This window comes from Panthera leo, chromosome F3 (assembly GCF_018350215.1).
Source record: "Panthera leo isolate Ple1 chromosome F3, P.leo_Ple1_pat1.1, whole genome shotgun sequence".
Classification (NCBI taxonomy): domain Eukaryota; kingdom Metazoa; phylum Chordata; class Mammalia; order Carnivora; family Felidae; genus Panthera; species Panthera leo.
The window spans coordinates 40,992,155-41,014,526 of record NC_056696.1 but is presented as its reverse complement, the minus strand read 5'-3'; the positions used below and the strand labels follow the sequence as shown (position 1 = coordinate 41,014,526).

General features: G+C 59.6%; 1 protein-coding gene across 3 annotated transcripts; it reads right to left on the bottom strand.

Moving 5' to 3' along the window:
• Window positions 1-1,668: 1,668 nt before the first annotated feature.
• Window positions 1,669-22,106, bottom strand: LOC122212016 (receptor-type tyrosine-protein phosphatase V-like). 3 transcript variants are annotated; one of them, XM_042925645.1, is made up of 35 exons: window positions 21,988-22,106; window positions 21,491-21,581; window positions 19,775-19,839; window positions 19,377-19,425; window positions 18,926-19,198; window positions 18,448-18,717; window positions 17,989-18,252; window positions 16,875-17,129; window positions 16,528-16,773; window positions 16,088-16,363; window positions 14,821-15,093; window positions 12,752-13,015; window positions 12,287-12,553; window positions 11,688-11,969; window positions 11,216-11,356; window positions 10,724-10,934; window positions 10,187-10,254; window positions 9,118-9,244; window positions 8,949-8,996; window positions 8,211-8,304; window positions 7,940-8,030; window positions 7,755-7,831; window positions 6,633-6,767; window positions 5,513-5,635; window positions 4,787-4,947; window positions 4,562-4,697; window positions 4,114-4,181; window positions 3,864-4,020; window positions 3,669-3,747; window positions 3,501-3,577; window positions 3,234-3,362; window positions 2,906-3,016; window positions 2,639-2,799; window positions 2,126-2,261; window positions 1,669-1,903 (listed from the first exon to the last, which is right to left on the bottom strand). In XM_042925645.1, the coding sequence occupies exons 3-35, from the start codon at window positions 19,829-19,831 to the stop codon at window positions 1,844-1,846; spliced, it is 5,166 nt and encodes a 1,721-aa protein (XP_042781579.1). In that variant the 5' UTR covers window positions 19,832-19,839; window positions 21,491-21,581; window positions 21,988-22,106; the 3' UTR covers window positions 1,669-1,843. The 3 variants fall into 3 exon arrangements, with proteins under 3 accessions (XP_042781579.1, XP_042781581.1, XP_042781580.1); XM_042925647.1 differs by having other exon boundaries at window positions 3,864-3,951; XM_042925646.1 differs by having other exon boundaries at window positions 6,678-6,767.
• Between the last annotated feature and the right edge of the window lie 266 nt (window positions 22,107-22,372).

Below are 22,372 nucleotides of genomic sequence, written 5' to 3'. Positions count from 1 at the left end.
TGTTCTTCCTTCGTGTAGCCTTTTGCTTTCTGTGGTCTCTCCCACGCTGAGCCAAGCCCCAGGGCAGAGCTAGAACTAGGCTCTGTCTCCCCCTTTGGGCCCTCTTCCCATGGTCCATCCAGAGTGTGTACCCGAAGTCTGGAGACCTCAGAGGCAGCCAATATTCCTTCCACCCCATACCTCCATACCCCTCCATACCTCACATCACCCTCTCCACCCCACCCCCGCCGCCTCCCATTCTCTTCTGCTGCTAACCTCCCAGGGACTGAGGGGCTCCCATTACCCACAAATCGGAGCTGCCCCTGCCTTCCCAGGTCTGCCTGAGTTTCCGGCTTCATTCACCCATAGCTTGGCTCCACTCCCCTGCCTCTTTGCAGCTCCCGCTGCTCCAGTGTGAGGGGCCCAGACTGGAAAAGCCATGGCTGTGCCCTGTTTGGACCTCAGCAGCAGCCCCTCATGGTAGGCTTGGGGGGCTCAGAGCTAGTCTCCAGTCTTCCAGTTTGAGGGTCATTATGGGGCCAACCTCTGACTCTTGATAAACATAATTTAGAAGAGAACACCATATCCATTCCCCCGGGAGGGGGCGGGGAGCACCAGGGTCTAACCTCATCTTGGGAAGGGTCTGATGGAGCAGAAAGCCCTACCTCTGTCGCCCTTCTCCAGCCAGGCCTGAGAAACGCCCTCTCTGACCTCTGACCCCTTGTACTCTTGTAGGAACTCAGGTTGGCCAGTGGGAGCTGTGGCTCCCCTTTCATTTGGGGACCTAACTGCATTTCAGGGCCTCCTGCTCCGATTTGTCCAGGCTTTCTCTGTGTCCCCTCCGCCGCCCGAGGGCCCTCCACCAGGGACAGTTGGTGTCCAGCGTCAGGCACATTGCCATCCAATACTGTGCAGTCTAATCAGGGAGTCAGACAGGAGCTTATGAGACCATATCATGTCGCACGGTGTGCAGTTGAGTCCCAAAGAGTGTGGGATACCTCTGGGGGGGGCCTCAACCCCACCCTATTTTCTGTTCCCCCTCCCGGTTTTTCTCTCCTCCAAAAGTCCCTCACTGCCTTCTCTCCTACCTCCCTCCTGTGGCGGAGGGGAGGAAGCTGGGAGCAAAGGAGCAGAGAAAACTCAGCAACTCTGGCTCGAGGCACAGCCCCCCGTGGAAGCAGCAAAGCTCCCGGCCCCTGCCCTCCACGTCAGTGTGGTTACAACGCCTGCACCCTGACGGGGCAGCACACAGTGGCTGAGGAGGACCCTGGGGACCCCGGCAGGTGGAGACAGCTGGGGATGGCGGGAGAAGGCAAGCGAAGGCAAGGAGAAGGGAACAGAAGGCAAGGATTGGTCCTTGCTGCACACGGGGGGGGGGGGGGGGGGGGGGGGGGGGCGGTAGGTGGGGCAGGAGAACCTTGAGTACCTGGGGCTCTGGATCTGGGGCACGCCGGGACACTAGGGACCAAGTGGAGAGACTGAAGTCTGAGGCAACTGGAAAACTGGAGGGTGGGGCATCGGGGCTGCTCCCCGGGAAAAGCCACGGCATGCAGGCTGTGGGGCAGCCACTTCAGCCAGACCCCTGCTCGTGGTTGCCCACCCGGCCCTTGCACTGGGCCCCGTGTCGGGCAAGTCTTTGAGGCCATTTCTTTCCTCCTTGGAGGGTGGACGGACGGAACACACTCAGTCTCAGGTTGAGCACATTCTTTATTGCTCACCTCTCCCCCTTCACGGCACAGGGTCCAGCGTGCAGGAGGCCCTCCCAGTGAAACCAGGCCCCAGCGGGCTTGCTGAGGCTGATTGGCACTGACCAACAGGGCACAGACCTCTTCTGCTCCCGCACAGCACAGCCACCAGTGCTGACTCAAGGCAGCCCGTCCGTGAGCACTCTGTTCAGACAGTCGTAGAGGTATATGTACTGCTCCTGGTGGCAGACGTCGGGGTAAGGAGCGTCACCCTGACTGCCCAAATCTGATGCCGAAGGCCTCCCTTGTGTCTCCTAACCCTTAGGGTTCCATCTGGGAGCATCGTGGTCCCCAGCACCACCTGGTGACTCCCCAGACAGTGCTGCCTAGAGATGGCTCCTAGAACCTTCCCTACCCCCTTCCTCACTCCCTCCCACAACTAAGCCCTGGTGGCCTCTCACCAGCGTTGGGGTCATGAGGCCACAGGCCTGTGACTGCTGCAAGGCCACGTTAAAGATGTCCACGGTGCACTCAGCCCCCGCCTGCTGCAGCAGCTGGTCCATGGCCAGGAAGGTGCCCAGCTGAGCCACACCCTTGCTGCAATTGACCTTGAGTTAGATAGGGCATGGGAGCGGGGCGGGGGGGGGGGGGGAGGGGCGGTGCAGAGAAAGCTGGGGTATCCAGGTATATGGGGAAACCCAACGCGGGCCTGGGGACTGGGAAGGGGACACCGGGTGCCTGGTGAGCCAGCCAGCTTGGGCCCAAGCAGGGAGGGGGTATATTCCTAAAAGATGTCATATTCCCAGAAGATATCCAGGCAGAGTAAGGAGACAGGAGCACTGGGAGACTGTGTAGACCGTGTCCTTTTGACCCGTGACCCAAGCAGGGCTCAGTGGGATAGATGTGAGGCCCTGCTGGAGAGGCAGTGAGGGGATCCTGGCACCCACACCCCCCAGGCTTTTGTCCCGCAGCACCTGGAGTGGCTCAGCAGTGTGCCTGGCTTCATCGTGTCCCGAGAGCAGCACCGGCCCACGGCGGCCAAGAAGGGTAACAGGGTGGTGGCAGGGAGCTCACGCCCTGGCTCCCAGCACGGAAACAGCAGCCTCTGCACCTGCCTCTCCTTCCTGCTCTCCCCCTGGGGACAAAGGCAGTGGCACTGGTGCCAGGGAGGAGCAGAGGAAAACAGCACAGGACTCCTCCACAGAACCCACCACCCCACACCCTGCGGCCCCAGCACCTACATGTGTGACCCTCAGGAGGGTACAGGGCCAGCCCGCTGTGCTGCTCTCAGCCACCCAGTGCACTGTCACCATGTCTGTGACAACGGGCTGCTTCTCCGTCGGCCAGAACGCCTGTCGCCGGGACCAAGTCAGGGCTGCTCAGGAGGCTTCCCGAGCTCTCTGCCCACACACCCTGCCCACAGGCCCGCCACACCACGACCTCCACCCCCCACCCCTGTCCCAGCTCCCGAGGCTTCCACCCTGACTGCCATCTGATGCCGAAGGCCTTCCTTGTGTCTCCTAACCCTTAGGTTAGGGTTAGGGTTAGGGGTCTTTCTGCCCCCCTCACCTTCTCCCAGGTGTCAGGTGGGCACAGGGAGACCAGCACATGGGCCCTATGCTCCCACACCAGCTCCCAGAACTCCTCGGGTCCTGCAGGGCCAGTCAGCACAACGTGGTCATGTCCAGAAGGCCCACCCTGCAGAGCACAACTCATTGGCTCCCAGGGACTGAGGGTGCCCCCTGCTCACCACAGCTCTAGGGCCCCCAGAGACCCCAGCTCCAGCTTAATAAGCGCAAATGATCAGAGAGGGCAAGTAATAGGGCATCATCTCACAGGGAAGAGCCAGGCTTCGAGCATCTCGTTAGGGGGACTTTCCTCCACCGGAGAAAACCGCACTTGAGAAGAATCATCTGAGGGAAGATGGAGAGGGTGAGGCTGCCTGAGGCCCTCTTCCCCGGGGCCCCGGGGCCGCCCGCCCACCCACAGTCCGCGGGCACTCACAGGCGACCGTGCTGTCCTGCTTATGGCCAGGAGGGGGCGCGGAAGAGTCAGCCTCGTCCTTGATGGCCTGCAGCAGGAGCTGCGGGGGCGAAGGAGATGCGCTTAGGGCGCTCCGCGGGACGGAACCCACAGAAAGTGCTGTCTGGGCAAGGACAGCCCCCTCAGCTGTCACCCACCCCCTGGTCTGAAACACACCTTGTACTCTTTCAAGAAGCCGGCGTTGGCATTGGCCGCCCTCCTGGCGCAGGCCTCTGCGAAGTTCATCACCGAGATGGGCTGGGACCTGGGGGAGGGGCGGAGAGGGGAGGAGGCACTCGGGGTTCCCCAGCTCCCGCTTCTGGTCTTCTCAGCTCTGCCCATGGATAGGATCAGGGGCCTGTTGGTGGGAGGGCACAGGGAACCCGTGCCCCCACCCCACAAGGGCCCCAGGGGAGCTGCAACTCACTCAGGGGTGTCAGAGGGCGCTTCCAGAATCTTGTTCAGGAGGCAATTGTGCAGGAAGATGTATTGGGTCTGACAGGAGGAGGAGGAGTCAGTCTGCTAAGGCAGTATGGCCCAGCAGGGAGATTTTCCAAGGGCCCAACCGGCAAGACAGGGCTGGGGTGAGGGGGGGTGGGCCATTTGGGACCTTGCCCACGCTGTCGCTGTCGCACAGCATCAAAGCCGCCAGAGGCCTGCCCCACCTCCCCTTTGACAGAAAGGGAAACAAGCCCAGATAGGATGGCGACACGGTAGAGCCCCGCCCCCCAGGTCCTCAGTGTCCCCCCAGAGTTCCTTTCCTTGTCCCCTCCAGACTCGATGTGGCCTCCCCCCCCCCCGCCGCCCCCCACAACCCACCTCCCGCCCACTCCTTCAGGACCCTGGCTGCCCCGCCCAGCCTGCCGAGCCCTCACCGGGGTCTGGATCATGAGGGGCCGGTACAGCCGCAGCGCATACACAGCGTTGAACACGTCTACCGCCTGCTCCTCCTCCAGCTGCTGCAGCAGCCTTGACAGGGCCACGAAGGTGCCCGTGCGGCCCACGCCCGCACTGTGGGGACAGCCCTGGGCTGAGCCCTGCCCGAGGTCCCAGAGCCCCGCCTCCCCTGCCTCCCCTCAGGCCCGCCCACCTGCCCTCACCTGCAGTGCACCAGGATGGGGCCGGTGCCCTGGGTGGCCCGGGCCTGCTCCCGTACCAGTTCCACGAAGGAGAGCAGGGAGTCGGGGGCCTCAGGGACGCTGTGGTCAGGCCAGGTGGTGAATTGCAGCTGCTTCACCCTCCGCTGCTGCTGCTGGGTAATCTGGGAACGGGAAGGGACGGGAGCAGGGGTCCCTGGCCTCAGCCCTTCGGCTTTCTTCACCAGATCCCTGAGGGCAGGGCGACTGATTCCTCCACCCTCAGCGGGGTGACAGCTAAACCTGCCCCTCAGATCGCATGCTTCCCTTGACCCCTTCGTTCTCCAGCCTCCTGAGTAGCGTCGGCCTATAGGGGATGCCCAGGCAGAGGGGTGAGGCCAGTCCCTGGCTCTCGTGCCCCAGGAGGTCACAGCCTGGCAAGGCTGATGGGCACAAGGGGTGAGGGGTGAAGCAGGGAGCCCCGAACTGAGTGCAGGGCAGGGGAGGGCAGGGCAGAAACCGTCGCCTCACCCTGTTCTACCTTTGACGCACTGCGTCGCTTCGGATAACACTTCAACCTTCCCTGTGCCTCCCTACCCCCTCCCTAACCAACTTCCCTGGACAGGCAGGGGCTGAGTGCTTGCAATTCTCAGAAGGAAGGAGGCCAGGGGACGCAGGAGGTGAGGCAACCTTCTCAGAGTCTCAGCTCGAATGCCTGCCCCACCCTGCCGTGTCCCCTGGGGCACACACGTGCTGCAGCTGCAATTCCCGCTTGGTCCACTCTTCCTCGGGCTCCTCAGCCAGCAGGTGGATGGTGATGTGACCATGGGTGACAGGGGTAGGGTCTGCTGGCCAGTAATGCTCACACAGCACCTAGGGCCAGAGGGTCAGAGCAAGGGTGTGGGGTGGCTGTGGGCCCAGCCTCATTACTGCCACCCCTGGTTTATCCGGACCAACCCCCCCCCCCCCAAACACACACACACACACTCATCTTTCTGGTCTCTGCCACCCTGTTGAAATTCTGCTCTCTGTACAAACCTGAGTCCCCCGCTACCTCATCCAGAAGCTTCTCTGTTCTGGCTGGCCTCCAGCACCATCACCCCCACACCTCTCATATGACCCTTAAGACTTCAAGGCAGCTGTTGGGCTCCTTTACAAAATTGGATGCCTTTATTTAGGGCTGCCTGGCCTTGCCTCACTGCTTCAGCTGGAGGACAAACCCAGCAGGTGCTCTCTCTGTCCCTGGGCTCTGCATTGAGCAGGCACAGAAGAGACATCCATCCACCAGGCTTGTTGAAAGAAAGGATGCAGAACGCCCATCCTGAGACAGTCTGTACCCCATTCTTTCCCCCCCCAACGCCTTTGCCCCCCTCTGCCTAGAACAAGAGCAAGTGGAAATAATGAGATACAGCAGAGGTGAGGGGCGCTTGGGTGGCTCGGTCAGTTAAGCACCAGACTCTTGATTTTGGCTCAGGTCATGATCTCACAGTTCATGGGTTCAAGCCCCACATTGGGCTCTGCGCTCACAGTGCTGAGCCTGCTTGGAATTCTCTCTCCCTCTCTCTGTCTGCCCCTCCCCAACTTGTGCTTTCATTCTCTCAAAATAAATAAATAAGAACTTAAAAAAAGGGGGGGGGGAGAAAGAAACAGCAGAGGTCAGAGGAAACGGAGTCAACCGGGGAGCTTAAGTACCTGGTCCCTCTAACTGCCTCCCATTCTGGGTGGCCTTAGGGACCCCTACCAACCTCCAGGACTGGCCTCTCTCAGGCCTCACCCACCTTACCAGACCTAAGATGGCAAGGGGACAACTCCTGTAAGGAGAACATGCGCCACCCCGTGGCCACTCTAGGAAACTGCAAGGCATGCTCACCCTCCCATTCTCCATGCCCACGGTCAGCATGACAATGATGCGGACCTGCTGCTCCCACACAAGCCTCCAGAAGTCCTCCAGAGTTTTCTTGAGAGGGCCCTGGGTGGCAATAAATTCCTGCGGGTGGCTGTAGCCCTGGGGAGTGCAGAAGACAGGAGCATGTTAATTGGTGACACCTCGGTCCCCCAGGCCCCACCGGGCACACAGCAGTAAATGTCCCGTGTGCGATTTCCAGGAGGGAGGAGAGTGTGCCTACACGTGTGCACATGACCACGTGTGCGCCAAGAATCCAAACCAGGAGGGGTGGCTTCAGAGACACCACCAGCACCCCAGCGCCACCTTGAAGGGGCAAGAAAAGCCCACATGAGAGTAAGAAGGTACTAATGTGACAGAAATAGTCTCCCCAGTCCAACCTGTTCACCAACCCCCTTCTGAAACCAAACTCCACGTTTCTCCCATGCTCAAAAATCTTCCGCAGCTCCCATGGCCCAGCAAGTAAAATCCAAAGCCCTTAGCTTAACAATCAAGCCCCTCCTTCATCCGGGCCCAATCTACCTGTGCTGTCTCACCTCCCCCAACCCGGCACCCCAGCCCCACGCTGTCTGTGCGTGTGCACCCAGCTGTTCTCTGGCTGTTCTTTCCAACATTTCCCCTCTTTCGTCTTTTATCAAAATTCTACTCATCCTTCAAGAGATTACACGTCCCCTCCTCCAGGAAGCCTTGCTTGACTCCTCGAGTGGACTGAATTTCTCCTTCTTTCATGTTCTCTGAATACCACTCTTCTCCCCTTAATACAGCACTCGTCACAATGAGTGGTAGATGTGACACACACAGGCAGCGCATGTGTGCCTGTCTCACACACACACACACACACACACACACACACACAGTGTGCTGCTTTGAAGGCAAGAATACAGGTAGCCAGCTCTGACTCCGACAGGCCCAGCACAGTGCCTGGCACACAGTAGGCCCTCAATAAATACGTGCCAGGTCGACCTAAAGGAACACAAGCTGGTGATCTTCATGGACGACTGCTACAGCCAGGGTAGGACAGCGTGTCCTGCAAAGCAGCCAGTCTCCCGAACGGACACACCCACAGCCAGCTCTGAAGGTGGCCCTTACCGGGATGAAGTTGGCATTGATGTAGTCGGAGTGGGGCTCTCCCTCCAGCTGGGTCAGCCTGACCCGGGAGTGATCATCTGCAGAGGGAAAAACTGTGTGTGCAGTGCCCGGGCATAGGGAGCACCCCCCACCGCCCCCCACCCCCGTCCAGGCCCAGCCCCGGCCATCTGCTCGCCGGCACTCACAGGGTAGCACGTGCGGGTAACGGTTCTTGGTGGCATTGGCGGGGTGCTCCGCCTCCAGCCTGGGCTGCTCCTTGCCCACCTCCTTCAGCTCCTGCAGAGATCGGGCCAGGCTCTGCTTTCTGAAGTGGACCCATCTCTCCCCACACCAGGGGAGGGACAGGGGTGGGGTGTGCACGGCTGGGAGCTCCCCCCAGACTTCAGGGCAGGCCCAGCCCAACCTAGATGGCCCAGGTCCTCTCTGCTCCGAGCCCGAGGGCAGCAGAGGCCTTACCTCAAATTCCTGAAAGAAAGCCTGGTGAGCGTGCGCACTCTTGGCCTCAAAACTCTGCCGGAAGCTTTGGATAGGGATTGGCCGATGGGTCCGCCTGGTGGGAGAGGGAGGGAGTGGGCCCACGGTAGGGTCCTGCCCTGAGCTCAGTGGATAGTTGGAACACCCCCTGGAATGGAGCCGGCACGCATTTTTCCGCACACGCAGATGCACAGCCTGGGCCGCCAGCCCCCAGTGCAGAAAGACAGACAAGGGGACAGACGGAGGAGGGCAGAGCAGACAGGATCTACATGTGAAGGCACACACGAGGCTTTCAGCCCCTGCCACCATCACCGGTTCTGAGGAGGGCTTCTGTGCATAGTCGATGCTCACCGATGTGGGTTCGACATGAAGTCGGTGTAGGGGAGCACAGGAGGGACCAGAGGAGAGAATTACAGATCTAACACCACCGGGGAAAGAAAGAGATTCGGCCTGATATCGCCCAGTTGTCAGGGGTAAGGTGAGGACTGGAGTAGGTGAATTGGGAGGAGGGGGAGGAGGCTGAACGGGCAGAGAGGAGCCACATGAGCTCTAGGGTTGGAGAAAAGGCCTCGTGAAGGTGTGACAGAGCTGTGAGGTGACGGACAAGGGAGTCCCGGAGGCGCAGGCTGCTGGGGAGACTGGGCGATGCCACCATGACCCGTGCCAGGCATGGCCACACTGCCCAGCACACCACGAGGAGACATGGGAAAGTGCCCTCACCGCAGGTTGTAAGCTGTCAGCTCTTGGGAAAACCGACTCTTCTCTGCCCTGCAAAGGATGAAGAGGCGTGTGGGAGGGAGCCCAACGGGGCAGGGGCACGGGGAGCTTCTTGGGGAAGAAGCCATTCCTCCCCCAGCCATGCTGGCCCCCAGCCTTCGCTCTTACTCACCTCTGTCCCTTCACCCTCCTCCAGTACAGCAGGCCCAGCAGGGCACAGATTGTGAGGACACAGCCCATCATGATGCCCACTGCCGCTGGGAGGGACATGGCTACCCTGGAGACACTGGCCCTGGGCTCTATGAAGTGCAAAGGGAGAGTAGAGTAGAGTAGCCTTGTCCCACTGTTCTGCGGTGACTGGACTTGAGAGCCTCTGGGAGGAGCGCACAGTAACAACCCCCCTCAGAAGTCCCAAATACCACTCAAGGCCAGAAATGGCTGCCAGGGGGACCATCCTGCATGGGGACTGAAAATGACCAGCAAGCTCTCCCTGCCCCTGGCTTCTGAGCTTGCCCCAAAGGCTCTACTCCCCTCCCTGACACCCTCAAAGAAAAGAAGAGGGTAGGGACCTGGCTTCCTGGACCTTCTAGAACTACACTGTCCAGTATGGTAGCCACTAGCCACATAGGGCCATGGAGTACTTGAATATGGCTACTCCAAATTAAGCTTTGCTATGAGCATGAAATACACATAGAATTTCGAAGACTTAGTAATAAAGAAAAGAATGTAAAATATCTCATTAAGAATTTTTTTAATTGATCACATGTTGATATGATAACATTGATAGCTTGGTTTAAATCAAATGTTCCTAAAACTAATTTCACCTGTTTTATTTTTACCTGTTTAACATAGCTACTAGGGAATATTAACATACATATGTGGTTCACCCTTGTGACTTGCCTTATGTTTCTATTGGACAGTGCTGTTCTAGAATCTCAGTGGCCTGGGAGCGACAGCAGAGTGGGGCAGTGCAGGAAGGTAGTGTGATCGCGGGCAGTGACAACCCCTTTCATTAATGCCCCGCCCCCCACCCCTCAGCCCACCCAGGCCAAGTCAGGTGCTAGCAGTACCTTCAGCATTGGCTCTGGGTCTCCCAGCTCTGCTGGGCAGGACGTGCCCTCCCTGGAATCCAAGCTCAATCCTACCCGTTGCCAGTTGGGGACGAGCCCAGAACAGGGGGTCCCAGCACTCTTCCCCTGCCCCGGGGCCCAGCTGGAACCCTAGCCAGGTGTCCACCCTACCTGAGAAGGCTGAGAAGGAGATAACGGTCTCAGGAGGGCTGTATCTGGTAAAGGCCACGACACTGAACCTGGGGCAGAGAAACAGGACCTTCTGTTCTGGAGGGGCAAACAAAGAGGGCAAAGCCCCTCCCGAGACACTGAGTCATTAACAATAGACACTCAGAGAGTGAGAGCCTCTCTCCACACCTGTTAAGAGGTTATGTGTCACGCTACCTGAACAAGCTACCCCTGACTTCTTCTCAATCTTCCCTTCCCACAGCAAGAAGCCCTAACATAGGTACCTAAACATCCTTGGAAAGCTGAAACAGAATCCACCCCCCCCCCTTTTTTTCCTGAAAAAAAGAACCATGTAACAGATGGGTGTTTTCCTTTTTGCCTTGCCTACCAGGGAGCCCAGTCGAAATAACTCTGTGGACCCATTTGTGGGCCAACAAATGCTTTCTCTTCGTAAGTCAGTCCAGATCTTTTGCAGAGGGAATGTGCAAACAACCCATCAGTGGAAGTTAAAAGCCCCCGCCCCTCAGTCTTAGCCCTCACCGATACTGGGAACCTGGCTTGAGTTGCCCGTTACAGATCTCCTGGGTCTGGCCACAGTCCTCTGTACCCATAGGCACCATCCAGGATCTCGGCACAGCCCAGGGCCCTGGGTAGAAGGGGTTGGGGAGCAGGATGGCCAGGTAGGAGTCCTGTCCTCCATAGTAGTGGTCATACCACGTGTGGTTGATGGCTTCCTGGGGAGGCCGCACCACTACAGAGGAACAAGAAAGGGGCAGCGCAAGGGCAGCAGTGAGGCTGAAGCCTCTCTCCCTGCCCACAAAGCGGCTACCCTGTTTCTCTAGCATGTTCCCACCATGCATAGCACAACATCAGCCCTATCTTTAAGAATGTTCTGGGTCTCTCTTCCTACTCCAGCACTCATGCCAGCCACAGGCATTTCACCTTAGCGGTCCATATCTGGACCCTCCCCCCGCCCCATCCCATGCCAGGCAATAGCCAGGGTCTCCCATCCCCTCCTGGCCCAGGACTCACGTGACATGTTGGTGGTAGCAATGATGCCGTACCACTGGATCTGCCCATCGTCCTGGCCAAACATACCCCGTGTGATCATCACTCCCATCCCTGCCTCAGGCTCCAGCTGGGGGGCTGCAGCTAAGTCCGGGGGGCGCCAGCCTGGGGATGGAGAGGAGAAGAGTGAGGTCCTAACTAGGTGCCAGTGGCCAAGGGCAGGGGCCATGCTGTCACATCCCCAGCACCTCTTACGGTGCCTGGCAACCAGTGCCTGATGGGTGCAACTAAATAAGAACCAGGAGACCCCTGGGTCGGGGTGCCGGCGGTGAGGCTCATACTATGGTATCTGGATCAGGGCCAGAGGAAGGCTTGGGAGTTGGGGGACAGGGAGAGTCCCCGGCAGTGAGGGCCACGGCAGTGAGAACCCCAGCGGTGATGTTGGAGGAAGGCTAAGGGAGCGGAGGGGGCTCCGGAGAAGGTGGAAAGGGCTTACCCTCTGCAGAAGTGGCGCACAGCAGGGTGACCACACGACTCCACAGACCATTCCGGCCCAGCACAGTGAGACTGATGCGATAGGAAGCAGCGGGCAGCAGGCCGGGCAACAGGAGGGCATCCCCGGAGGTATTAGCCTGGAAGACGATGTGAGCATGCCCTCCCACATCCAGATGTTCTGCCACCACCAGACAGGTGTCCACATCCCCCGAGGGCATCATCCAGTGCAGGGCCAGGCGAGTGGCCTCGGGCTGGCACTGCACATCCTCCACGGGGCCAGGCTCTGTGGGAAGCAAAGGTTCTGCGCTGTGTGGGGGTTGGTGCACCCAAGAGGCTGGCATCTGGGGCGGCAGCTGTCAGAATCAGCAGGTACAAAGGGACTGGGCATTTATGTTCACAGGAAGAGGCCCTGGCCACACAGAGAAACAACTTCTCCTTTGGGCATCACTGCCCATCTGGAGAAGCACAGGAAGCATATCCCCGGGGAAGGGGTGGGTAAGCCCCCACCGGAGGGGAGCAGGTGGCTCTGAATAGAATGGACAGCGTCGCAGCCCGGACTGGAGCCTCCCGCTCCTCCTCCCCCGACACACGCCAACATACCAATAGGCAGCACGACGGGGTGAGTGGACGCCTGGAGTGGCCCCGCCTGGCACAGCACTGACAGGGACAGATGGCGTCCAGGTGTGAGGTCCCTTAGAACGAGGAGGGCTTGGCCGAGAGCCAGGGGCTGCTCCCAGGAGAGGTGGCCGGCCTCTGAGAGTTGGGCATGGCACACCCCCTGCCCCAGGGGGCCACCGGCCCAGGCCAGGTTGATTACGGCACTGCCCGCCTGCATCGACACCAACAGCTCATTGGGCACGAGCGGGGCTGTGGAGGGAAAGAGAGCCGGTGAACCAAGCTGCGTGGGGTGTGTGAGGCCGCAAGCTCGCTGGCTCCAGGCAAGGCCCTCGGGTGCGGAATTTGGGGGATGGGACTAGAGTGGCGGCTAAGAAAAGAATCCAGGGGTCTCAGAGGCAGCCCTGCCCGCCTCTCCTCCCCTCATTGCCTTTCCCAGCCACGACTCACAGGTCCAGCCAGAGACATTGGCCGCTGCGGTGCCAAGAGGCCCAGCCTGCGACATGATCTCCACCTCGTACTGAGTGCCTGGGGTCAGAGCTGAGAAGCTTGTGCTGTCCACCTCGGGTCCCACGGTGCTGGCGCTTGCCTGGGCACCCGTCTGGTACAGAGTCACCTGGTAGCCGTCTCGCGCCCCGGGAGCATGCACCCAGGATGCCCGGAGCTGGGTGGGACCTTCAGTGGTCACGTTCACCAGAGGAGGGGCGAGGGGAGCTGTGGGGAGAGCAAGATATGGGAAGGTGGAGAAGAAGAGAGGTGCTGTGGGCCAAACTATGTCCCCCGAAATTCATGTTGAGGTCCTAACCCCCAGAATACGACTGTTTGAGGGCATAAGATCTTCAAAGGGGTAATTAAGTGACGTCATGAGGATGGAACCCTAATCCACTACGACCGGGGTCCTCATAAGAAGAGGAAATCTGGACACAGACACGCACGGAGGGAAGACTGTGTGAAGACACAGGGAGAAGGGGGCTGTCTGCAAACCAAGGACAGGGGCCTGGGACAGAAACTGCCGTCCTCAATCTTGCCAACTCATTGAGCTCAGATCTCCAGCCTCTGGAACTGTGAGACAATTAATTTCTGCTGTTTAAGCCCCCAGCCTGTGGTGCTGTGTTATGGCAGCCCGGACAAACGAATACAGAAGAAAAGAATGCAAACCACATCTCTGGCTCCCTCCTCCCTCCTGTGTCCCTCCATCCTTCCCAGGCCGGGAAGCACCAGCTCAGGCCGACAGCAGGGCCGGCTCAAACAGTACTGCATGAACACATTAACCCCTCCCCCTCCCAAAGCAGCCAGGCCTCTCGGAGGCAGGGCTGGACGGGGCAGCACCAGCCCCTGTACCCAAACAGCTTTGCAAGACCCCCTGAGTGACTGGGCAGGTTCTCAAGGACAGGCAAAGTCTGGGGGCCCAAGCTGCGCCCCTTCACCCTCAGCTGGAGCCCAGGCCCTGGAGCCACATAAGCCTGGCCCGGTCACCCAGCCAACACCTCCTCTGCAAATGGGGAAACTGAGGCTCACAGAGGGACAACGTTTGCTCTAGGGACTGGGCCATAGCTAAAACCCAGGTCTCCTGCCTCCTAGGCCGGTGCTCTTTCCAGCTTCCTCTCAGACCTGTCTGAGGTCACGTGGCCCCTGGGAGGAATCAGGAGGACAGAGCAGGGGGTGGGGGAGTCACCACCCTGGAGAAGGATGATTCTGAGGGTGGGGGAAGGGGTGACAGCAGCTATACTTTGGCTCTAGCAAGAATGCAGCACTCAGAGAAGGCAGAAGGAACGAGGCCGATGTGAGAGGGAGCTTCCAAACCCAGGTCTATGGCTGTGGAGGCTCCACGGGAGAAGGAGAGAGCTCCGCTGTGTGCTGCTCAGTGTGTCCCATGCTTCGGTAACTGCGTGACCCTGTCCAGCGCCGGCACCCTCCCCCGCTCCTCTCTGGAGGTTAGCGTGCGGCTAGGAGCACAGACTCTGGGTCACAGTGTCAGAAATGGAATCCCGACTCCCCACTTAGGGCTGAGGAACCCAGGACAAGTCACTTTGCTCATCTGCGCCTCAGTTTCCTGATCTGTGAAATGGGCAGAGCCATAGTAGCCACCTCCTAGGCTGGTTGTCATGAGGAGGAAATGAGAGAACATGGGGAGAACACTTAGCAAAGGGCCCAGTGAACACGAGTCACTGCTGTCGCTGTCAAACACTCCCAGCCCAGGGGGAGCTTGAGGCTGGGTCCTGCGTCCTGTCCCCACTGCTCCCCACTCCCGCACTGGCCATATGAGAGCCTGGAGAGTGGCACGGCCCAGCCACTGTACAAGAGCAAGCCCCTGGGTTCTGCCCACCTTCCAGGATCCCTGGGGATTCCCAGTTAGGGATGTCCTGGTGCCTAGAGATCAGGGATCAACCACAGTCAACCCAGCTGCCTGCGCACAGATGATGAAGAGGTCAAGGGGAGCACGCAGCCCCCCTCGCCCCACTGGGGAATCCAACCAGCAAGGGTGGCCAGGAAGGAAGGGGTGTGCAGGGGGCACTCACGCATCCAGCCGGTGGCATTGGTGCTGCTGCTCTCATCTGGGCCCCTCAAGGTGGCCAGCTGAACCAGGAACGCGGTGCCTGGGGGCAGCTGGGTCCAGGAGAAGTTCTGAGTCTCGGGAGCCAGAGCTTCCTTGCTTTCCAGAGTCAGGGGCCTCAGGCGGTAAAGCCGCAGCTGGAAGCCATCTCTGCCCCCAGGCGGGGGACTCCAGGAGGCGGTCAGGGCAGGAGGCTGGGTGGCAAGGCCCAGGCTCAAGTTGGCAGGAGGAGCAGGGACTGCAAGGTCAAGGAAGAAATAGATTTGGAATGACGCAAACCCCCTGCCCTTGTCTTCCCTGCCTCCCCTCCCCCTGTGCTCTTCTCCTGGGCACCAAGAGAGCCCCAAACACTGCCAGCTTACAAATCCAGCTCCCTCCCCACACGGTCAGCTCCTTGACAGTGTGATGTCTGGCTCACAGGGTCCCCACAAGGCTCAGGACCCACCTAAATGTTTAACCCTTTGGGTCCTGGTCTCCAGCTCATCTGCTGACCTTCAGTGCCTGCAAGCTCATTCTCTCTCTCTCTCCTTCTCTGTCTCTGTCTCTCCCTCTCCCCTCTCCTCCTCCCTCTTCCTCTCTCTCCTGAGGGCCTTGGTGCATGCTTAGCCTCTCCATAAAGCCCCTCTCTGTCCGACTCAGACTACAAGCTTCTCAGTTCACTCTCCTTCTCCTCCTCCTTCAGGAAGCCTTCCCTGATTCCCTAAGCAGGCTTCCCTTCTGTAAGTCTTACAAGATTAGACCGAACCACATAAACTTCCCATTAGTCATCAATTTTAACCTATAAGAACACAGTTGCATGTGATTTGAAATACGTTGTACATATTCCCATCATACATTTATGTTTTTTATATGATCTGTAAAATAATACACATTATATATGTGTATGCACATATATGTATTTATACATATATTTATATAGCCTCTGTTTACTTGTCAATATTCCTAGACTGTCTTGTTCATAATGTTTAGCCTCAGCACCTAGCCCCATACCTAAAAAATGGGAAGCATTCATTAAATGTGTGTTGAATAGATGGATAGATGGGCGGATGGCTGCCCAAATGGTAGGAGGTGGAAAATGCTTGCCAATAGATTCCTGAAAGGCCCACCTTGGATGGACACGGGACCGTCTAAGTCAAGAGGAGGCACGCAGAAGAGCGGACAGTAAGGGAAGCTGGGCCCCCACCCCCACTGTCCTGGGCTGGCCTCCCAGAGGCTGAAGCCAGGGAACTCACGGGTGCAGGCACGGGTCCTTTGGATGGGGGAGCTGAGGTTCCCTGCCCAGGTCCACACTGACACAGTGTAGCAGGAGCCGGGCACTAGACCCCTCAGAGTCAGGCTGGAATTGTCTGGTCCCAAGTCAATAAGACTGTCTGGTGACCTCTGGCTGCCCTCCGGATGCCAGGTGACCCTGTAGCCTTCTTGCCACCCTGGTGCTGGGGCCCAACCAATGGTCAGGTCAGAGGGGCTGCCTCTGCCAGTGACATCCAGTGACTGTGGTGCCAGGAGCTCTGAAGAGAGGGACAGTTTGGTAAGGGGGCCATACTGCGTCTGTGGCCCCGTGAAGCCCTTTCCCAGCTCTTCTGAGCCTCCCCTCTACCCAGATTTCCCTCCCCAGGGCAAGGCCTCCCCCGCCCCCGCTCCGCAGGGTCAGGGGACAGTGGCTGACACTCACTTGTATGGCTTGTGGGGCTCTGGGTAGTGTTTCCCAGAGACGAGACAATGTCCACCTGGTAGTTGGCCCCAGGCCCCAGCTCACGCAAAGTGACCTGCGTGGAAGCAGGTGGCACGGAGATGTTTCCGAGGAGGCTTGGGGTTCCCTCAGTGTAGAGCAGTGCCCGCCTCCTGGGCTCCCTGGTGGCCCCCAACCCATCCAGCTGCAGTGTGGTCCCATTGCTTTGTCTGGGCTGGGCAGCAGAATCTGCAGAGGATGCAAATTCTGGAGAGTGAGAACCCAGCTGCCACTCAAGGCAGGTGCCCCTGGGCAGGGCCTCATCCTGTTCCCCATCAGCCCAGACTCACCATTCAGCCAGGCACTGGCCCGGGCCCAGGCATCATAGGGCCCGGCCAGGACCCTCAGCTCCAGAGTGTAGGGTCCAGCAGGCAGGGGCCCTGGGAATGTGGCATTGAGGGCTCCGGGACCCAGTGTGATGGTCTTCTCCACCTGCCCACTTAGCCTGAGCAGGTAGCCATCCCGGGCACCAGACCCTGCCTTCCAGCTTGCCCAGAGCTCCGAGGGCAGGGGAATGACCACCAGGTCCAAGGGTGCAGAAGGATCTATGGGTAAAAGGAGAAAACATATGCAGAAAGACCTAAACGGTGGATAAGAAAGATCCTACCCTCCTCACACTAGCTTCTTCCTCCAACACTAGACCACGTCTCATCCAGAGGCCAGCAGCCACCGTTTGCCACGTTCTGGGTGAATTCTGGGATCGGGCCACGGACAACAATAACAGAAATAATAACGCATCAAGTACCAAGTGCATAGATGCCAGCAGGGCACGAAGTACCCTACGCGCAGTATCTCACGTCTACTCCCCACAACGCTGCGAAGAGGGTGCTACTGTCACCAGCCACGTTTAAAGAAACGGAAATTGAGACACGGAGAAGCTAAGTAACTTGTCCAGAGACCCACAGCCAGTGAGAGGCAGAGATGAAATTCAGAACCCAGGCAGTCTGGCTCCTCCACCGGTAGCCCATGCAAGACAGTGCTTCTCTGAGCAAAAACATGGCAACGTCAACATGGGCTCTGCAGGCACCCAGCCCGGGCTCAGGTTGGCCTGGTCACTCACAAGCTGCTTGACCTTGGGTCCCTCCTGTCTCTGAACCTCGGCTCCCTCTACCATACACTGGGGATGACATGACTGCGTGGGGCCGGTCTGAGGACTAAATGAGATCATCTGTGGCTGGCACACGAAGGCTTCGAGGGGTGACCACTACACCGCCATCACCTCTTCAGGTGGGCACCTGCCACCAGCCAACAGGTGGCGCGCTCCCTCCGTGCCTCATCCCTTCCCCACAGGATTCCAAAGGAACCCCGGCCTCCGCCACGTATATCCCACCCACTCAGCCACAGAAGAGCCGAGGAGCCTCCGCTGTAACCCCCTGGCCCCCCACCCCCACCCCAAGCACTCACAGGTCCACTCGGTGACATTGGGCCCCGCTGCCTGTTGGGGCCCGGCAACAGCACTGAGCGTCAGCTCGTAGCGGGTGCCCGGAGAGAGGTGAAGGAAGGTGTGATTGGAGGCTCCCCGTCTGACTACCGCAGTCAGGCTGGTGCCGCCCAAGAGGTTTGTGAGCATGAGGTGGAACCAGGCTGCCCCCTCAGAGCTGTTCCAGGAGGCTCGCAGGGCACGGGTGCCCAGAGCGTGCAGCACCAGCTGGTGGGGAGACACGGGGGCTGGAAGGGGGATGGAGAGAGCAAAGTCAGGCTTGAGAAAGAGCCCTGGCGTGGGATCCCGGCACCAGCCCTGGCAGCAAGGAAGACTAGAAGCCCAGCTATGTTGGGGCAGGGTTCCCTAGGAGGCTCTGGGCTGCCCCCGCCACGTCCCACACCAACCGCCTGGTCTGGGCCTTTGCCAGGTGCCTGCCTTACCTGTCCACTGGTGGGCGCTGGTGTTCGCCTGGAGGTTGCCAGCCCAGGTGGTAACCTCCAGAACATACTCGCTACCTGGTAGGAGGTTGCTAAAATTGCAGGCCAGGCTGCCCGGCGGCAGGGAGATGTTACGCGCCACTGTCTGGGATTCTAGGTGGTAGAGGAGAAGTTGGTAGCCATCCTGCCCCCCAGGGGCAGCGCCCCACGAGGCCTCGAGGCTGGACGGGCTCCCAGGGCTACGGAGTTGCAGGTTGCAGACAGGTGATGGGGCTGCATCAGGGGTAGAGAGAAGTGCCAAGTTCAGGGCCAAAGGGGCATCATCCCTGCGCCTCAAGCGCTTCTAAATGGGTCACGGTACCAGGCATGGTCCTCAGAGACGTTGCCCTCCTTGGCTACCCTGCCCTGTGCCAACCCTGCAGGACAGATACCTCCTGTTCGGACCCCTTGCAATGCCTGCACACTACTCGCCCCCACGCACCAGTGCGGACAGTGAGGATGATGGTGGTATTCTGCCCACAGGGTCCCAGGGCAGTCACTTCCAGCAGGTAGCGACTTCCTGGCACCAGGTCCCGGAACTCAAAGCTGGATGCGTTGGTGTGGGCCTGGAGCTGCGGCCCTTCTGGAGAGCCCAGGGGACTCAGGTGGGTGAGGCGGAGGGCATGGCTGAACTTGTCTGGCCCTGGGGCTCCCCAGCTCAGGAAGAGGCTAGTAGGCCGCCCCTGGCTGCTGACGTTCACTTTCAGAGGCGGTCCTGGGGAAAAGGGGTGCATTCAGAGTCTCCCGATACCCTTTCTCCCCTAAAGAAGGAGGAAAGGCAAAGAAAAAAAAAAGGGCCAGAGCAGAGGCAAGGCCTGGCATGGAGAAACCAACCCTGCACCCCCACTCCCTCCTACCTCCCAGACCTCCTTCCCCCCACTGAAGACACCTACCTCCACTCTCTCCGTCTGGGCTCCTTGCCAGAGTGTGACACTCATGTCCCTATAGGAAGGAGGGAGGAGGGGGGAGGAGATGGGCAGAGGGCTCTGGGGTCCGTGGAAGCCAGCAGGGGACAGGGCCGAGATCAGAGAGAAGGCTGTCCTCTTGTCTGGCACTCCCCCAGACAGGGACAAAAGGGCATCACCCACAGGCACACCCCAAGTTCAGGAGGCAGCCCCACGCAGGCAGAAGCGGTTTGTTCTTTCTGTCCTCTGAGCCAGCGGCTGGGAAGGAACAGCCTCTGCTCTGCCTAATGCAGACCAGCTGTGGGGCCCCACAGAGAGGTGGGAGCCTGGACGGGCCCTGGAGAACAGCTCCCCAGCTGCCTGCCTGCCCCCTGTGCCCACCTCACCTGGACCAAGAAACCCCGGAGCCAGAGGAAGACAGCAAACAGGATTGAGGGCCTCATCCCGATGTCTGTAAAGGAAAGTTAAGAGGCAGCAGGGGTGGAGCCAGTCCCCCCAACCCTCCCCTTGCCCCACTGGCTGGCTGGCTGGCTGGCTGGCTGGCTGACTGACGGGCAGGCAGGCGAGGGTGGGAAGGCCGAGTTTCAGCGAGATGGCAGGTGGCAGGCAGCCAAAGACCAAGGAGGTGCCTCTCAGTCTGGACCCTAACCCCTCTGCCCACCCAGCCTTGGCAAGATTCAACCAGGGGAGAGCAACCCCGGGGCCCAGAAAGTAGAAGGGCATTGCACCCTGTGGGCTGCAGACAAGGCCGTCTCTCCTTCTGCCTCCCCTGCCTCCACCCCTCCTCCAGCAGTTGACCTTCCAGGGGGGTCTCGGGAAAGACCAAGGCAAGGGATGGCCTCTTGAGTGGGCACACATAGCAAAGGCAGCTGGCTCCCCACTCCCCGACCCCAGAGAGGAGTGTGGTTCTGCCGACCCTATCAATACGTGGCAGATGGATAGAGTGTTTGTCCAGTCGGCGGAGGGGAAGGAGGGTCCCGGTTACATCGCGTGGGTGTGTTGCTGTGGAACGGATGGACCACAGCTGTGGGTGTGTGTCCCCTTCTGTGCACCCACGTGGCACCATGCCCTTGTGGACAGAGGCACAGGAACACATCCTAAAGGCCCTGAGTCACAGCGATTATAGATCTAGAAGAGCCCACCTGGCCCCTGGGACCCATCTGTTCCCACACCCCCACTGCCCAGATGAGGAAGCTGGTCTCCAGAGAGGGGAAGAGCCCGGTCCGAGAAGGCCAGTCCTGCTCCCAACCCCCCGGATTAGGGTCCTCTCAGCTCAGAGCTCTCTGAGGAGCTATTTAAGTCCCTAGGACGTTTGCTTACTTAAGTCCCTTGTCCACATAGATCAGTGGTGCCCACCCCAGCTTCTGCCCGCCCCCCAGCCCCCAGCAGGCTGCAGGCAAGGGGACCTTCCCTGGCACTTGGCCTAGAAGCAGGCCTGCTTCGTTCCAGCCTAAGGCCAGCTACTCACCAGGAACTGCTCACCCATGTGTCCCCACCTCAAGACAGCTGATGGTGGCGAGGGGAGGGGGAGGCAGAACAGAAGGGGAAGAAATGGCTTTGGGCACCCCCCCCTCCCCGCCCCCGGGAAAGGAGCCCAGGAGTCGGCCGCTAACTCAGGAAGTGGGGAGGGGGAATACGCAGAAAACAGGCAGGTATGAAAAGTGAAGGGCAAGGCTGCTTCTTGGGAGCCAGGCTCTCAGGGGCCAGCCCCAGCCTGGGGGGGGGGGGGGGGGGAGGGGTGGCAGGCCCGCAGAGAAACCCACTCAGCCTCCCACTGGTTCAATTCAGAGCCAGGGGCTGCCTGCCCTTCCCCCACTCCACCCAGCCCCAAACCTCAGAGCCACCCACCCAGCCTCTGGATAGGGGCCTGGAAACTGAGCACTGCAGACTCATCAGATTTTCCAGGCCGTGTGTGTGTGTGTGTGTGTGTGTGTGTGTGTGTGTGTGTGTGCGCGCGCACGCACGCACGCGTGTGTACATTCATGCATGTGCTCTTTCAAAGGGCGGGGCGGGGGGGTGCAGAGAGCAACTGGGGAAACTGACGTTAAAGGAGAAGGCCCCAAGAAAGGGCCAACCCTTGTCCCTTCCCCCATCCACCTCACCTGGGGCACCTCTTTCTTTGCTCTTTCTCGCAGAGTCTCAATCAGCAGCAGCAAAGGGGAGAAGTGAGGTGGAAACATCTTAATTCAGAATCTAAGAGAAGCGATGTGTCAAGACGTGGTTGTAGGTAATGGGAGGGGGGGGACGTTGAGACCCTGCTTGAGAGTCGCCACAATAGGGGCCTGTGGGGGACAGCACAGACTCCATAGCTAGTCCTACGGACAGTCCTGGAGAAGGTCCTTGGCCGTAGAAAGCACGCCTGCCAGCCACCACCCCCCCCCGCCCCCCACCGCCAACCGTGCTGACAGAAGAGGGAGCTCCAGGGGGGTAGAAAGGTTCTAACAGACAAGATGCAGCCTCCCCAGCCCAAGCCTCTCCATTCAGCAAAAAAAGTACCACAAGGGCTGTGTCTCCTGCCCAGCAACCACTCCCACAGACAAACCCACATCCTCTCCCTAGAGAACTCTTGGGGTCCTCCTGAGATCTGAGAGCACCTTACCGATTCCTTCTGGAGAAAGCCAGCCAGGAGGCAGAGGAGGGGAGGGACAGGTCCAGGCATCCTGATTCCCAAATGTGAGCCAGCCTGGTCTCTTCCTGCAGCTGTCCCACACAGCTCCTTTCCGGCCCTCCCCCTCCTCTCCCGGGGCCTGAAGCCAGGCCTTGGGCACCCCCCACACCCGGGGGAAGATAATCACCAGGCAGGAGAGGGGCAGGGTGGATCCGGACAGCCAAGTCTCCCACTCTTCCTCCCACACCTCGGGGAAGGTCACCAGGGAGAGGGTAGGCCTAGATCCCTCTGGCCAGGCTGTGGGAAGGCAGCAAAGGGCTGGAGGCAGCAGACTGGTGAGATGTGTGTGTGTGTGTGTGTGTGTGTGTGTGTGTGT

Coding starts and splice junctions, on each gene's coding strand:
- LOC122212016 (XM_042925645.1), bottom strand. CDS start 19,831: ATGAGGCCCTCAATCCTGTTTGCTGTCTTCCTCTGGCTCCGGGGTTTC. Junction 19,426..19,774: donor TCCGGGGTTTCTTGGTCCAG/GTGAGGTGGGCA, acceptor TCCTTCCTATAG/GGACATGAGTGTCACACTCT. Junction 19,199..19,376: donor CCCAGACGGAGAGAGTGGAG/GTAGGTGTCTTC, acceptor CCTTTTCCCCAG/GACCGCCTCTGAAAGTGAAC.